General features: G+C 39.5%; 2 protein-coding genes across 2 annotated transcripts; one reads left to right on the top strand and one right to left on the bottom strand.

Moving 5' to 3' along the window:
* Positions 1 to 1755: 1755 nt before the first annotated feature.
* cox17 (cytochrome c oxidase copper chaperone COX17) lies at positions 1756 to 3737 on the bottom strand. The gene is made up of 4 exons (XM_086266597.1): positions 3629 to 3737; positions 2631 to 2756; positions 2436 to 2546; positions 1756 to 1922 (listed from the first exon to the last, which is right to left on the bottom strand). The coding sequence occupies exons 2-3, from the start codon at positions 2747 to 2749 to the stop codon at positions 2462 to 2464; spliced, it is 204 nt and encodes a 67-aa protein (XP_086122723.1). The 5' UTR covers positions 2750 to 2756; positions 3629 to 3737; the 3' UTR covers positions 1756 to 1922; positions 2436 to 2461.
* A 4277-nt stretch (positions 3738 to 8014) lies between these two features.
* On the top strand, positions 8015 to 15981 carry hcn5 (hyperpolarization activated cyclic nucleotide-gated potassium channel 5). The gene is made up of 10 exons (XM_086265982.1): positions 8015 to 8336; positions 9265 to 9451; positions 10024 to 10128; positions 10300 to 10437; positions 11875 to 12036; positions 12227 to 12320; positions 12433 to 12560; positions 13007 to 13153; positions 13433 to 13670; positions 14140 to 15981. Exons 1-10 carry the CDS (start codon positions 8152 to 8154, stop codon positions 14310 to 14312), a joined length of 1557 nt encoding a protein of 518 aa, XP_086122108.1. The 5' UTR covers positions 8015 to 8151; the 3' UTR covers positions 14313 to 15981.
* Positions 15982 to 15983: the final 2 nt, after the last annotated feature.

Here is a 15983-nt window from a genome sequence, read left to right as displayed (position 1 = left end):
CCCTAGAAGGATAACCATGTTTGGAATTGAAACCCAAGGAGGACAGAGTGGCAGACAGAAAGCAGGCCTGCTACTTAACATAACAGAAAGAGAGACAGAGAGGGGAGAGGGAGGCAGGAAACAGGAGGGAGAAGAGGGACTATAACAAGTAGTATCTCAGAGAGACTCACAAAGTGTCACCCACTTTTTTTTATCTGACAAAGAAGTTCCTCCAGGGGGGTTCAGAGTTTCACACAGGCTTCACTGAGTCCAGTTTGCTCGCAGGAAGTGTGGCTCTGCTGGTGCATATTTAGAGACACTGCAATAAGTAGGATGGCAGCTCAGGTCAGATTTCAGGTATAAACACACACCAACATCGCCTCACATATCCGGCTCTCAGTGTGTGGACAGCTCACAGGGACTAAATATCAGTCTATATGAATATTGCTCAGTGAAAATAAGAATGAATACTATTTTAAAATTAAAACTTTGCAATGGAAATTAATATTAAGAAGTGTTGATTTTCAAGGTACAAGAATACAAAACTCCATATATTCAGCAACAGTGCTTCCAGTTTTTGACTGATTTTTCTTTCTCTCCGTTTGGCTGTTTGTGTCGCTGTTGCCCTGCCAGTTGTCTCTGGTTAACAGGAGGACAGCAATCTGAATCCTAGTGAATAAAAGCAGATGAAAGCTAGTTGGGCTTCTTATGTCTATGATTTCCTTTAGGGTACGGTGAGTGATGAACCAATATATCAGCCAAACATCAATATTGGCAATAAGGAGACACACTGTTTGCAGTACTAAATGATCAGAGATAATGTAATCAAAAAAAGGACTTTAAATTCAGTGCAATAAAAGTTACAGCCAGACGTGCTTTTTCCTCCCGTCAGGGTGGAGAGTGTGTTTTCAGTGCAATTTGTCGGAGAGGTGGATCACGTGCAAAAGAAGAAAGCAATAAATGTAGGCGAATTTCTCAATTGCTTCATTTTTAATTTGAGAAAAAGAGCTTTGGTTTTAGCATTCTCTATGAGCACCCTTCTGTGTAAGATTTCTCTAATTTGTTGCAGACATAAAATTATGAATGTTAGCTAAGTGAACAGATAATCTCTCATTTTAAGTTAGTATAAGCATGCACTGAATTAAGAATCTGACATGATTTGAGGTGACTTTTAAACTGCTGACTGGCAACATATATATATATAACATAATAGTTTCAAACTGCAAAATTATAAAACACATTAAATTAGAAAATGTAAATTGTAACATAACTTATGTTAACTGGAAAGATTGTTTATACAGCCTGTGTACAGTATTGAATCTTTTATATTAATAATTTTACTTTACACTTGTCAGCCTACAGAGATGTGAGAAACACTTCCTACATGACTACTGAGGGACATTTACTATGTTTAAAGTGGTCCTATATATGTAATGGTATACATATAATATGTATGTATATATTCCCTTCAGTGTGGGCATAATATGAAGTGAATTAGGAGTGTTTTCCAATACACTATCGCATTCCTTTCAAGTGTTTTTTCAAAGTGTGAAAATGATGTCCACAGCCAAGCACACTTCAGTGACAGTGACACACTGTGGAAAAAGAATGCAGATACGCAAAGTATTGACTTTGCAGGGGCAAGAGTTATTTTTAACTGTAAGTGCATACCAGGAACAGCAACTGTGGCAAGCAACCGTTTCCCTTGGCAGAACTGATCTTCAATGCAAACCTTAAGATGAGTGCACGACTAATAAAAAAAACCTTCACAACAAGTTTATTGCATAGGATTTTTATTCAATGTCACATCAGAATTTCTCAGATTTTGCAGACTTGAAAAAATAGTTTTCGCACAGTTAATCCAACAAAAGGTATAAATAAGAAGTGCAGGGGGGGAGTGAAGAAACAAATACCCAGGGTCACCTTCCACACACAGCAGCACACTGCAAGAGACCAAAATGCACACAATCAGCAATTCACATGACTACTACATCACACCTGACGCTGTATGCAAGTGAAAATCTGGAAGATATTTTATTTAAATTGAGCTGCCCTAAAAAGTGCTGCCCTGGCAAAAGGGGAAAGCCGTTAAACCCAGTATAAACAAGTAACGCTGATACCACAGTAAGGTCCGGCTTTTTCATGGTTCACAGAAAGGTCAGGTGCCCACTTTCACACCACACTGACTCTATTCAAACATATATTGAGGCTGTCAAAGCACATTCAACTAGTGGCATGGAAACTCAGTGTGCACCCATCACATGCAAGATTCATTTCAACAGTATGAATAATAATATTGATAAATGTGTGTCACTCAAAGTTCTTGCAATTCTATATTTATATTAAAGCTCACAGCAACATGTTCTAGTGTGGTATTTAATCGCTACAAATGACTCTAGTTCTCTAGAAAAATTAAAACACTGGGACTGTTTGAAGTGGTTTTATTCAATACTTACCACACAAGCACGCACAGAAGAACTAGTTAGACCTTGAATCCAAGTGCCCTCATGCAGTCTTTGTGTGCCTCAATAAGGTCCCTGCAGTTTTCCTCTCCCTTTTCAATGATGCTGGTGGAAACAAACATGATGGATGAATAAACATTCCCACTTAAAACGAGAAGACCATTTCAATTTCTCTGGCCAGCTCCTCACCAAGCATCCCTGACTTTTTTTGTTTCTGGACATGCGCAGCATGGCTTCAGTGGCTTCTTCTGCTCTGTGCTCTCAGTCACAGCTGCAGTCCCGACGCTGGCTGCAGACAGGGCTGACATCTTCTGACTGAAACAAGGAAATGAGCTGATGAGGACTGGCAAACTTTAACCACTGAGTAACATGCATGTATTTTCACTCAGGCTTCATTTAGATTTACATACGTCTTTATCAGCTGACAAACACTTTTCACAGGGATGCTGGAATATGCAACAGGAATTTTTCTTCACGTGTCAAATAAAGAGGTGTGAACCGACTGTGATCCCATGAATTGCTTTAGCTTTGTTTTAATATTCAACGAAGGACAAATTGATATTTGACGACTAGAACACGGGATGAGGAAAGCAATGCCACTAAAATACTCTAAACACTCACGGTCCAACCAAAAAGCTCATAATGATACAAAATACAGTTAAATAAAAGAAAAGTGTGAGGATTCGCCAAAGTAAGCCACTATTTTATATTTTTTGGTGTCGCTTCATTATGACGTTTCATAAAACTGCTAATCAACTAATGAAACGTCCTACCATTACATTTATGCTGCTGCTGAAGGGCGCTGAACTGATGCAATGACAAGGTAGTTATGTACTTATGATTAGGTCAACCGGCAAAGTCACCACATGCAACACACAACACATGACTCTGAAGCATCCGAGCCTTCAGAGTTGCTCATAATAATTTAAAATAAATAAACAACAACAACCAAAACAAAACCCCACAAACCCTCTGTTTGCCTCAGTGTTGTGGTTTACTAGCTTTATCTAACCCTTGTTGCGTAATGTTACTGTCAGCTAACAAAGTTAGCTCACGGTGGCTAACAGTGATGACATAACTAATAACATACAAGCGTTTCGCCCAAACCTACTCAAGCCGTAACGTAGCAGTTAAGCCTCCTGCTCGTTATTAACGTAGCTAAGCTATATTGTGTAACGCTCTCTTACTTGTATGGGGAGGCCGACACTGCCGCCAGTACACCGACGATTCACCTTCAATATGGAACTAACATGCGGGAAACACGTGGTCGCCTGTCAAAGTCACGTGACAATGTCATGTGCCGTGTTAGAGACTTTTGGGAAATGTAGTACTGTATTACCACCAGGCAGACAGGTATGTGAATGTATGGTAAACTTGTTAGACGCATGCTGAAATTATTCTCAGTGCTGAATATTCAAGCATTAACTTATGTGTTGCTTATTTATTGATTGGTTTACCTTTATTAGCTAATTTGATTTTTTTTTTTACATTAACTTACATTTAAAATTGAAACCCTTAGCTAAAATTGCTTAAGACGATGCTAAGTTTAAGACTTCTTTTTTAGTTAGTTTGTTAGTTAGCTAGCCAGCTAGTTATCTGTCATATTCCCACACTGGGTCAGGCTATTTCAAATATTCTGTTTGAACTGAAAAGAGGGATCACAAATAGTTATGTCCAACTAATGTCCCCTTTTGATTGTTAAAGGTTTTTCATAGTTAAGGTTTAATTTGGCCAAACAACCAAAACAATTGTATTTCTTGTAATAGGTAGGGCATCTATATAGTCCTACACAATGTAGGACAATATATTTGAATAAAAGACCCAAATATCACATTACAGATGTAACACCAAGAGAAATGTTGCTAAATAAATTATGAACTATATAACTATAACTGCCTATATTTCCACTAAAAAAATACACATACACATCAAGTAAAGAAAGCGATAATATGAAAAATACATTATATATTTACATTTACTTAGACAGTATAAAGAAAACCTGCTTGGTATAGAGTACAGAATACATCTGAAAATGTTTCAAACTGTACCTAATCATTTCTTATTATTTTTATTAGTCCTTTATTTATCCAGGTAAAAAAAATCTCATTGAGATTAAAAATCTCATTTCCAAGAGAGACCTGGCATCATGGCAACAAAAGTCACATACCACATAGGTATATAACATTTAATTTCTACAGGTGCTAATGCTAAAATGTTCTCAAATTCCCATTATATTATGTTCTTCTGTTTTCTGTTTTGTAGACAGACAGAATTAGTACATTAGAAAAAATGTACAAAGGGCAGCTGACATTTATGATTCAGGATATCAGGTTCATCCACATGGTCGACATCACCAAGCATGAAGTTCTATTGCACCGTGCTATTAATGATATGTCAGTGCTGGATGATTGCAGATTATTGAGTCCAAACTCAAACATTTAACTTTCAAATGTTCACATTTGAGTAGCTGCAACCAGATTTTTAAAAAATATTTTTATCGTAAAAGTTAGAAATAATTTGTTGCAGCATCACGCTTCCTATAAAACCTACGCTTTAGTAATGATCAAGAACGTGTACACTCAGAAAATTAACATCAGCACTGCACAGATTTTATTTTTCTACACAACTCTGTAAGATATTCTGTTGTGTAAGACGCAGTTGCTGCTGGTGGGCGCAATATACACAATGTTGCCTCGGGAGTTTTGGAATATGAAAAATGTTCATTTTTGGACCTGCAGTACCGAAAGGTATGTGTGTGCTTCAACGTGTCTACTGGGTCTATTGTGCGTCACCACAACAAAGCAATGCGTAAGCAGCGGCACAGAGTCACTTACTCTAGTTTGAGGGCCAGCTGTGTGCTAGATAAATAAGCAAGTAAGCATATTGTTCTGTGCTGTGATACATGCACTTCCATTTTCTGCAGTCTTTGCTATGCTTTCCACTGTATTACTGTGTATATGACACATATATAAATGCATATGTTGTCTGCAATTTATGCTCAATTTGATCCAAATACTGTTTTGGTGTTCACAAATGGAAGACAGGTGGAGAGCCACAGTTTGAGTCCTGATCGCCCGATGCCTTGTTGTCCAGTTGGCAGAAAACTTTCAGCAGCTTCTGACAAATGTAGGCCTCCTATTTTACTATTGTTTGATTAGTATTTGAAACAGAGAACTTGTGACATACACTGAAAACAAAGAAGGGCAGTTGCAACTAAACTGCAGGTTGGGTTACTCACTGAGCTGCTTTTGTCATGGCTTTCTAACAACCATGCAGTCATCCAAAGCATGCATCGGGGACAATCTGAGGTTCAGTATCTTGAAAAAGAATGAACCGAGTTTCTGATTAGCAAACAACCAAAAGTACCTCCTGAACTACAGATGTCCTGAATGTGTTGTGTATGTTTTAATGCCAGAACTGGAAGTTGAGGTAAATGGCTTACAGAGTGTGTAATGTGTTAAATCCATTGTTTGTATCCTATATTAATATTGTTTTACTTAACTTTACTAGATTAACCATAGCCAAATACACCAAGAAAAAAATATAATACATTCTTAGTCATAGAAAATCACTGGAAAAGCAATTTATGTTGTTTTTGGAATGTCGTAAAAACTAAATTCCTTCCTCGCCTTCATTAATTTATTCGTTTTTGGTTTCAGTAATCATTTCCTCTGAAGCAAACCTACACATCACCGTCACTCAACCAGATCTCTGCCAGACATTGCATTATTATTTGAAGACATGTAGCCTGAATTCAGCGCTTAACACTTACATAAGATAAGATAAGATAGAACTTTATTAATCCCTCGGGTGGGTTCCTCTGGGAAATTCGATTTCCAAAAAGCACAGCAACGACCGAAGTTACAGTTACAGAATTGTTATATATATATATATATATATATATATATATATATATATATATATATATATATATATATATATATATATATATATATATATATATATACACACACACACACACACATATATAAATACAGAGACAAATATAAATAAAATATACAAAGGGGATAAATAGAATAAATAGGAATAAAAAATAAAAATACAAGTGAATTGCACATTTCAGGTATTGAGGTCTATTCCCCCTCCTTTGTCCTCCTGTTTCCCCTCCCTCTCCCCTCCAGAGAGGAGTTAAACAGTCTGATGGCGTGTGGGACAAAGGAGTTTTTAAGTCTGTTAGTTCTTGTCTTGGGGAGAAGCAACCTGTCACTGAACAGACTCTTCTGATTGTTTATGGCCGTGTGCAGAGGATGCCTGGCATTGTTCATAATGTCCATCAGTTTCTTTAATGTCCTTTTCTCTGCCACTGTCACCAGAGTGTCCAGCTTCATGCCGACCACAGAGCTAGCCCTCCTGATCAGTTTCTCCAGCCTGGATGAGTCCTTCTTTGCTGTGCTGCTCCCCCAGCACACCACAGCATAGAAAAGTACTCCAGCAACCACCGACTGGTAAAAATGTCAGTGAAAGTGAAAACTACATCAGTATGACATCCAGTAATCTCGTAAAAGTCTTTTTTTACATTTGAGGTCACAAAGGACTGAAGCCTATTTTAGGACACACACTGAGGGAAAGAGACTGTGCACCTGGACAGGTTGGCACAGGTCTAACACACACACACACACACACACACACACACACACACACACACACACACACACACACACACACACACACACATCAATCACGTCAACAGCATTTCCCTTGCAAATCTGCAAAGTCTGGACTCTAACAGAGAGAATTTTCTTATACACGACCATTTTTATTGTTTCCTGTACCCTTCTCCACAGGGACAGTTGTACAAAGTTATTAAAAAAGATTTCATCTCATAAAATGTAGCTCACATTATTAGACACATCCCATGGCCTAAGCTGCCAGTAATTCACCTTACCCACTGACACGGTCTCTAAGTTAATCCCACTGTGCTGGCACAACCTCTAATATCAGTTTTATTTTTCGTTTGCTAAACTAACAAGTTTGCAATGAATCCCACCCACCCAACAGAGTTCAAAAAAGATCCAGGTAAATCATCTCCAAATTTTCCATTTTGTCATCCAGGGAAATAAATATTTCAGCCTTTGTTTTGTTTACTGTTACTGATGTGATATGTGCAAACAAACAACATGGGAGCTGGCTCAAAGCTGCATGCATATGTACAGTATCAGGTAACACAGTACAGGGTTTAATTACATCCCCAGTTAGAGGTGGCCCAGGTTGAACTTGTCCCTGTACATGCTGCCAGATGTATATTTCACATGACAATAATTGCGATCCCTTCCCATCCCCTGTACAGGCACACACCCATCATTGTCTTTGGTATTAATGTGAGCTGGACCTTGCCCTCTTGACACGGCTTGATTTATGTGGGGATGAGACACAGATACTGAATAGTTGATGAGCTGGGTGAAAAAGAAAAGAAGTGTAGGGGGGGGAGTGGGGCAGAAATAGAGAGAGGCAGACGGAGAGGGTGCGGAGGGAGGGAGGGATCGAGCAGAAAGGCGGGTATCCACTCGCCTCGCTCCGCGCAGCTTCAATAAGCCCTGAGGTTGGGAGGCTTGTTAGAATATTACCTTGTGACCAATAGGAGAGGTCAGAGCTGGTAGAGTCAGGCTCTACTCATCCTCAGAAGAGGCAGAAGCAGCAGTAGCAGAGGGGAGGATGGCATTCGGCTGATCACAGGGAACTAAAGTTGGCCATGGAGAAATTGAAAGGTCCCAACGTAGCATGCACCAAAGCCAACTGTGGATGGAGAGCCCTGCTTCTCCCGCAACTGAACAGACAGTCCCTGTACGTGTACGGCAGCGAGGTGGCCGTGGAGAAGGCGTGTATCCGACAGCTGGAGAGTGGAGTCTTTGTCATTCACCCTTTCAGCCTCATGAGGTATTTAATATATCTGATAGATTGAGGTCAGTCATGCATATCACTTCCACTGTTTCTTTGGTCTGTCTCTGCAAGTTTTTATAGTTAACCGATTACTTAATTTCTCCCTTACATTTAATGAATAATTATACATGTTATAGTTCAGTTTTTGGAGTATTTACCGGAAATACAAAGGTGCAATGCATTAACTTGTTCCTTTGAATATCATTAGAATAAGTGCATTAATGAAAACAAATATAGATACTGCGTATAGATTTACTGAGTACCATAAGTTTACCATATTACATAAATCACACCGTTGTTGGATGAGACAGAAGAGGAATTCCTCTTGAGTCCTCTAGGTTAAACTTTTAAAGTGTTAAATGCTAAACAGTATTTATTCATCCAGTCATTAATTGGCAATGAGAATGATTTTCTTCTGATATCACAATAGAGAAAGCCTTAGAAATAAAGCCGACAATCAGATGCATTATTTTTAGGATAAAAGGAAACAAGTAGATTTTAAAGTGACGCAAGAAACCTAAAAGAACGATCCAAGGTTTATAAGAAATAACCGAGTTAGAAGAAAAATACGGACCTATCAAATGACTTCTTTAAGGAACGCGTTTTCACAGAGAGCTGGTTTTGTATTATATATGCAGGATTGCTAATATTAGTCTGTAAGATGATCAGATGGAGGGAAATTAGAGAGGGAATGAAACAATTGAGATCAGAGAGCAGAGTTATTTGAGCCTGGCAATCGTACCCTGGCTGAGGAGATGTACACTTACATTATCAGAGTATTTAGTGTGCATGAATCGGCTTGCCTTACCGGCTGTCTAATGAGTTCTTTTAGCAAATGATGTGAGACTTTCCACTACACTGTGACATGGAAAATAAGAGTTACTGGAAAGTCACACATATGTTTTTGTGGTCATTCCTCCCCTAGGAGTTACTACATCTTGATCATGATGGTCATCACATTTCTGAACCTGATTGGGATTCCCATGGAGATAGCCTTTCTGGACGGAAACAGCGGGCTGGCATGGGAAGGCTTTAACGTGTTTTCAGACACTTTGTTCCTAATAGATGTGGCACTGAATTTCCGGACGGGGATCATAACCGAGGACGCAGAGGTGAGAGTGGCTATATTCTATTTTCAGACACAATCTGGAAGTCTATAATCCGGGTGCAGACGAGCACATACATTCCATCTCTGCACCATCTGTAATCTACTCGATACACGAAAGGCTAGATTAACGGCATCCCCCTTAGCTCCTGGACACGGGCGAAAACGGCTACTGCTGTTTGATTTTGTAACGGGGATTATGATGTTGTGGATGAATGAGAAGTATAACATTTCAAATTAAGTATTATGCGCAATATGTCCTGTTTGTTTTCGCTGGCTCGTGTTTCGTGACTTCTGTCTTCCTAATGGCCCATCTGTGATGTTTTTCCTGTGTTTATTCTCGACCGCACATCTGGTTTTGCCAGATTTACTCTTGGTCTGCTTGAAATATTGATGCATGTGCCTCTGTAACATTTTCAGAACCCTGCCAAGCTCGTCTGACATCACACTCACTTACTTTTGGATGAACTCGCCAAATATTGTTTTAGTTCGAGTGTTAAATTATACATGCGATTGTAGCACATGGTGAACGGCGCCTTCATCTATCTGCTCACTCTGCTGCTCTGTTCTGTTTTACAGGAAGCAATTCTGGATATCAAGCGGATCCGAGTCAGCTACCTGAGGACATGGTTCATTCCAGACGTTATAGCAGCTTTCCCAATTGGCTACATACTGCTGTTTGCGGTAATAATAAAGAGGAAGAGGCAGGAAAAGCCAACACTGTACTTCTTCTTTACTGTATATGTTAGCACTTAGAAAAGCAAGAAAGCGTTGCTGACACTTAAGCAAAGTTATAAATGAGCAAATGAGGTGGATTAAGATTCTAATTGCAGCATTTTTAATGTACAATGTCAGGGACTACATTACCACAACGATGACAACCCCTCCAAGACCAACAAGATGATGAGGATACTGATGTTTGTGCGGATCCTCAGTTTAATCAGGCTGGCTCGAGTCTCCAGGCTGGTCCGGTTCTTCAACGAAGTGGAGAAAGTACGTTTAAATGCCAGAGAGTCGTCAAAGCTCACCTCTGAAATTCAATCAGCCTTTCTCCTCCCTGCTGCCGATACTTTACGACACCGGGCTCTAGTGACAAATCTGACACTTAGCAATGTCATGCTCGTGCACTGATGGGCAATATGCTTATTTTCTAAGTGAATTTGCCTGTCGGTGTTTAGTAAACAGTAAATACAGAAACACTGGGCTCAATCAACATGGGTTTATGTAACAAATGGTCAATATAATGACAGTTTCATATAGAACAACACTGTTATCTCTCTGGCAAGGTGTTTTTATCGCATTATCTATCTAGTTGCAATAATAAATGGTTTGTAGTGTGTGTTTTGTTGGGGGTTCCCATAAATCCTGGAAACTTTATGCTGTGCTTTAGCTGTCTTTCTCTTTTGATGAAAGCTGCCTGTCTCATCTCTAACAGATCGTGCAGCCAAAAGTCTGGGCTCTGTTCAGGAATCAGATCATGGTAGAGTGGCAGGCTGAGGGTTAATGTAGTGTTTTATCAACACGTCGCTCGCGTTTTGGAGGTCTTCTTGTTGCACTAAGCTTCTTGTCCGTTGTGGCAGTTTGTGGCATCTGTGGGTAGTGTGCTTTTAACTGACTGGTAAATTAGGTTTGGATCAAGAAATCTGTCCTTAGAGCATATTTTGAGTTTATTAAAAAACATTATCTTTTTTTCTGAAGTCACATTAAGCTAGAAATACAAGCAGCTGAATGATCAAACATGTACATTGGCACAAGAAAATGATTAAACCATTAGCCCACGTGTTCCTCATAGTTCACACATCAACGTCCCACTCCAACTTTGAGCTTGTCTTCTTACAGCAGTCGTGTTCTCTCAGCCTTCCTTTGCAATTACCATTATTTTACTTGCAAATAAAGTCCATTACATATATTTTACTCTCCACTTGTGTAGGGTTGGGGCCAGCTGTGATAGGGTGAGAGGCAAGGTACACCTTAGTTAGGTCATCAGACCCATCACAGGGCTAACAAATGAGGTGGTTAAGATAATCTGACTAAACTGCCGGCTCACTTACAGCCTAGCTCCTCATGTTTCTCGTACCATCTGACCTCGCTGTATTGAAGTGATCGTGCAATGTTGTATATTTCAACAATGAACAAAACTATTAAAGTAAGACCTGGGTTCTAATAAACCAGAACGATAAAAAGGTCAAATTGATCCTTCAAGCTTGCCCAATAAATAACTAAATCATGGCTGTTCCACACCCCAAAACAACAACATTCATATGAGTGAATATGAATCCTTAATACAGTAGAAAGAGCTGGCTGACCCTAAAACAAGTGTACACCCTGTTTGCTGCTGCAAAGATGTCCACTCGGTCAAACACTCTATCAGTACAGTGTAATGCTGTGTATTACCCGCTGACCAAGTGTCGTGTACCCTTTTCCTGACAGGTGTCAAATGCAAACCTGGAGGTGGTTCGCCTGTTCATCCGCATCATGTCTCTCTTCACAATGATTTTCCTGCTGTGCCACTGGAACGGATGCATCCAGTATTTTGTGCCTATGCTGGAGGAGTTTCCCAACGACTGCTGGGTCCGCAAAGAAAACCTGATGGTGAAGCTCATTTTACACATCAGTGCTTACTGAGATGTTTTGTAGCTCTCGCTTTGTCTTCAATGTAGACAATTAAGGACTGTAAAAATGCAATAATGAGAAAAAGAGAAAAAAAATTAACAATGTTAACCTAGAAGCCTGTCTTACGATGATAAATAATAGACAATAATGATTGAACCTTTCCTTTCAGAATGCCACGGTCATCGTTAAGTACTCATGGGGTGTTTTCCGAGCTCTCTCCCAGATGATTGCTCTCTCTTATGGCTCTATGGACGCTCCAACAAGTTAGGAGTTTAAGTTTTCTTTCTCTGCCACTTTAAAAAGCAAATATGATCTATATTCTCCCTCAGATGTGAACACTCAACTGCACTGGCATGTCTTTGTTTTGTTCTCTAGATTATGTTGAAATGTGGATCGTCATGGTCAGCATGGTGTCCGGATGTCTGATGTACACCGTCCTCGTGGCCAATGCGACAGCCATGATCGCCAACCTTGACCCAGCGGCCAAGGAGTACAAGAGCAAGGTCTTCATGGGTGACACTTATACTCCTTAAACAGCAAGTACAGTGTAGAAATAAACAGGTTAAACCGACTAAAAACGGGGGGGAAGCACTGCACAGTATATACGTTCTGCTTGGCTAAGATGCCCTAAGCAACTAAAGCCATGATTTAGTTCCTGGCTCACCAAACCTTTGTCATTCCTCTACTTTCTGTCAATTCTACCTGAATTCTATCGGAAATAATAGAAATTAGCAGTAGTGAAAATATATTGAGTTCCTTTCAACATATGTAATTTCTAAATGAATTTTTTCCTGATTAATTTAGACTTTTTGTAGTTAGATTGAACTTTTATTGACAAGTAATCACTTATCGTTATTCTGAATTCAATTGTTCAAGTAATATATTTAAAACTTATGATATAATCTATACATGGTAATCTAATGTAATATATTCTATCCATCTTCAACAGATGAGCCGTTTGGAGCACTACATGGCCTTCATGAAGCTCCCTCCAGAGTTGCAGCTTCGCATCAACAACTACTACCAGGCTCGCTATGGAGGGAAGTGGTTTGATGAGAAGGACGTCATGGACACCGTGTCCTCAGCACTCAAAGAGGTATAGATGGGGTTATTGCTAATCTCCAAACTGGCTGAGATTGATTTGTTTTGGTTGATCTCATATTGATATCTATATGAGATGTCATCCTCATACATACAGATTCACAGTTATGCTTTTGTGTATCTTGGTCACATTCACTCAGTGTACATAAATATCTGTTTTTCATTCATTCTTTAATCTTGCCTGAACTGAGTGTGATTTGTTGTTTCTTAGCTCACGTCTATCTTCATTTGTCATACCAAGCTTTGTGTTTGTTCATTTGTGTGTATTTTTCAGCAAATTGTGACAGTGATGTGCAGCCGGCTGCTGAGAAACGTGCCGATGTTTCAGAACAGAGATCAAAGCTTTATCAACACCGTCCTCCTCAAACTGCAGTACGAGGTTTTCCAGGAAGGAGACATCATCGTCCGACAGAATGTCCCGGGCGACCGCATGTTCTTCATCGATCATGGCCAAGTCCTTGTGGAGACCGATTCCTATGAAAGGGAACTGTGTGATGGAGACTTCTTTGGAGGTGAGTTGGATTTACTCAAATATAGTTGCTGCCGGTGTCTAATAATAATTCATGAGCTCTAAGACAGGCCTTGCAAAACAATAAAAAAAATAACTGGTGATGGTTAGGGGTTCAATTTTAGGCATGTGTCATGTGTTTAATTTGAAAAGTTTCCAAATTATTTCCTCTGCAGAATATTTATTATTTGTTTTTTTTTTTGTTGCCATTTGTGTTTTAGAAGAACAGTGTTGAACCAAAGTGATTAAATCTTCTCCTTTTTTGCCAATTTGGCTGACTTCTTTAATTCTCCATCATTACATGTGCACACTTCCAAATCTTTTTGGCAGCAGATCTCTGCGACGTTTAAAGCTTAGCAGGCCTCCCTCGGACAACTCAGCTTTAATTTAGGATTAATTGTCAGATCTCATCCCCGTCATGAGATTTTATTTGCTCATTAACCACAGTCTTACGGACCCTTCTGTGTGTACAGAGACATGTGTGCTGAACAAGGGCAAACATCTGGCCACAGTGAAAGCACTGACCGACTGCCAGTGTTTCTCTCTGTCCTGGGACGACTTTCAGGATGCGCTGGAGGGCTTCCCAGATGTCAGGAAGGACTTGGAAAAAATGGCTCTGCTCAACTCTGATGGTGGACTCGTGTAAGAACAAAAACAGCACTTGGAATTACAGTATTACCTAAAAGGACGACGCGTTTCTTGGGCATTTTAGGTAGTTGCGTCATGGACCATGAGACTCACCCACATGGACGCCAGTTGGACTCTTATTCAAGGACATTATGGAAAGTTTTAAAGTCTTTCAATCTAGGAATTATTATGTCTGCTGATCCAACAGTTATCAGTAATAAACAACAGTAAACATGGTGAAGGATTTGATCTCAGCCACCTTCTTCTCCGTATCCCAGTAATGAAGCTTATCCTGGTTTAGTGTTTACATGGAACACAGAGAAATCTGGTCATTCACATCCTTATGGTCATAGGAAATACTTATCATTAATTCATCTTTGCTGTAGGCTGTATGCACATGTGCCTGCTAGCCTTTCACCCTTCCACTATCTTTTTCATTTTGAAAGACAACACTTACGCTATATAAACTAGCCATTTTTGTTGCTAGGCAAATCGTTTCTGTTACGTCAGCTGTATAGGTAAGCAGCAACAAGAAACTGGGCACTCCGGCTATTCTAGGATTTCTCTAGACTGGGGTAAGTTCTTAGACAGGTTATGGAAATAAACAGGATTTTACATTCATACTAAAATACTCAGTCAGTGCATATTATTTGTGGCAAAAGAATAAAAATTTGGTCAAATGTAAGCAATAAGGAGAGCAGTAGTTTTACACTAATTTGGCTGTTGGAGGAACTTATTTATGCAAAAGGCATACAGTAAAATTATTGCCAATTTTTTCAAATAGTTATCACAGTTAGGGACTGTTGTGGAGGGCTACACCAATAATAACAAATAATTAGTGCGGCCATCTGGAACAGTCCGTATCTCATGTGGTCCCTTGGAAAAATGAAATGCCCACCACTGGTTTAGACCAGCTGTTTTATCTTTGATCTACCTGTGAGTGCTCCTGTTCATGATGGATGTTTTGCCTCAAAACAGTCGTAGTGTGGCTAATCGTGAATATGCACTTTTGACTGTCTGATTTCTTGGGTTCTTAACCTCTTTGAACTTTTTATTCCCAGATCTCAGCAATTACATTTACTGCCATGTTAACAGCTCTGCACTGTGCACAGTAAAGACACTAACTTTTGGTTGATGAAATGTTGAGTTTCTCAGGTATTTGGCTTTAAACTATTAGACAAAGAGAAATTTTGGTCTTGTGCTCCTCAGGTGACCATAGTAATAAAAATCTTCATGCAGTCCAGCTCAGATTTTCTTTAAATATTTTAAAATGATGAGCTAAAAAATTATGATCACCTCTCTAATATGCTCCGCCCTGTGGTTATCTGGCACTTTGTGGCAGATCCTCAAAGTCCTGTGAGTTGCAAGGCGGCGCCAACGTGAATCCAAAAACGTTCCCTCAAACCTATTGTCACCAGGTGACAATAGGTTTGAGGGAAGTTGTTACTAAAGTGTTCCGACCCAGTTGTCTGGCCATCGTGATAAAAATCTGGTCCTAGTCACAGACTCTCAGGTCTACACATGCAACTTTTCTCCCACATTCAACAAAATGACTGTGAGATCACTTATTGTCTAATATAGCTCAGAGAATCATTTCATCTGTGATTGGTTGTAATGTTTTAGCTCATCTGTGTGGATAAGACCCAAGTTTTAATAAACTGGACTTTAGCCATAAAGCAAGGCAAATACT

The sequence above is a fragment of the Aulonocara sp. 'chitande type north' Nkhata Bay genome, linkage group LG16 (genome assembly GCF_057382095.1).
Source record: "Aulonocara sp. 'chitande type north' Nkhata Bay isolate Kocher_YH1m ecotype deep benthic linkage group LG16, A_spYH_male_GT1.1, whole genome shotgun sequence".
NCBI lineage: Eukaryota > Metazoa > Chordata > Actinopteri > Cichliformes > Cichlidae > Aulonocara > Aulonocara sp. 'chitande type north' Nkhata Bay.
Note: the sequence above shows the minus strand (reverse complement) of the source record. Positions and strands in the feature narration are given on the sequence as shown.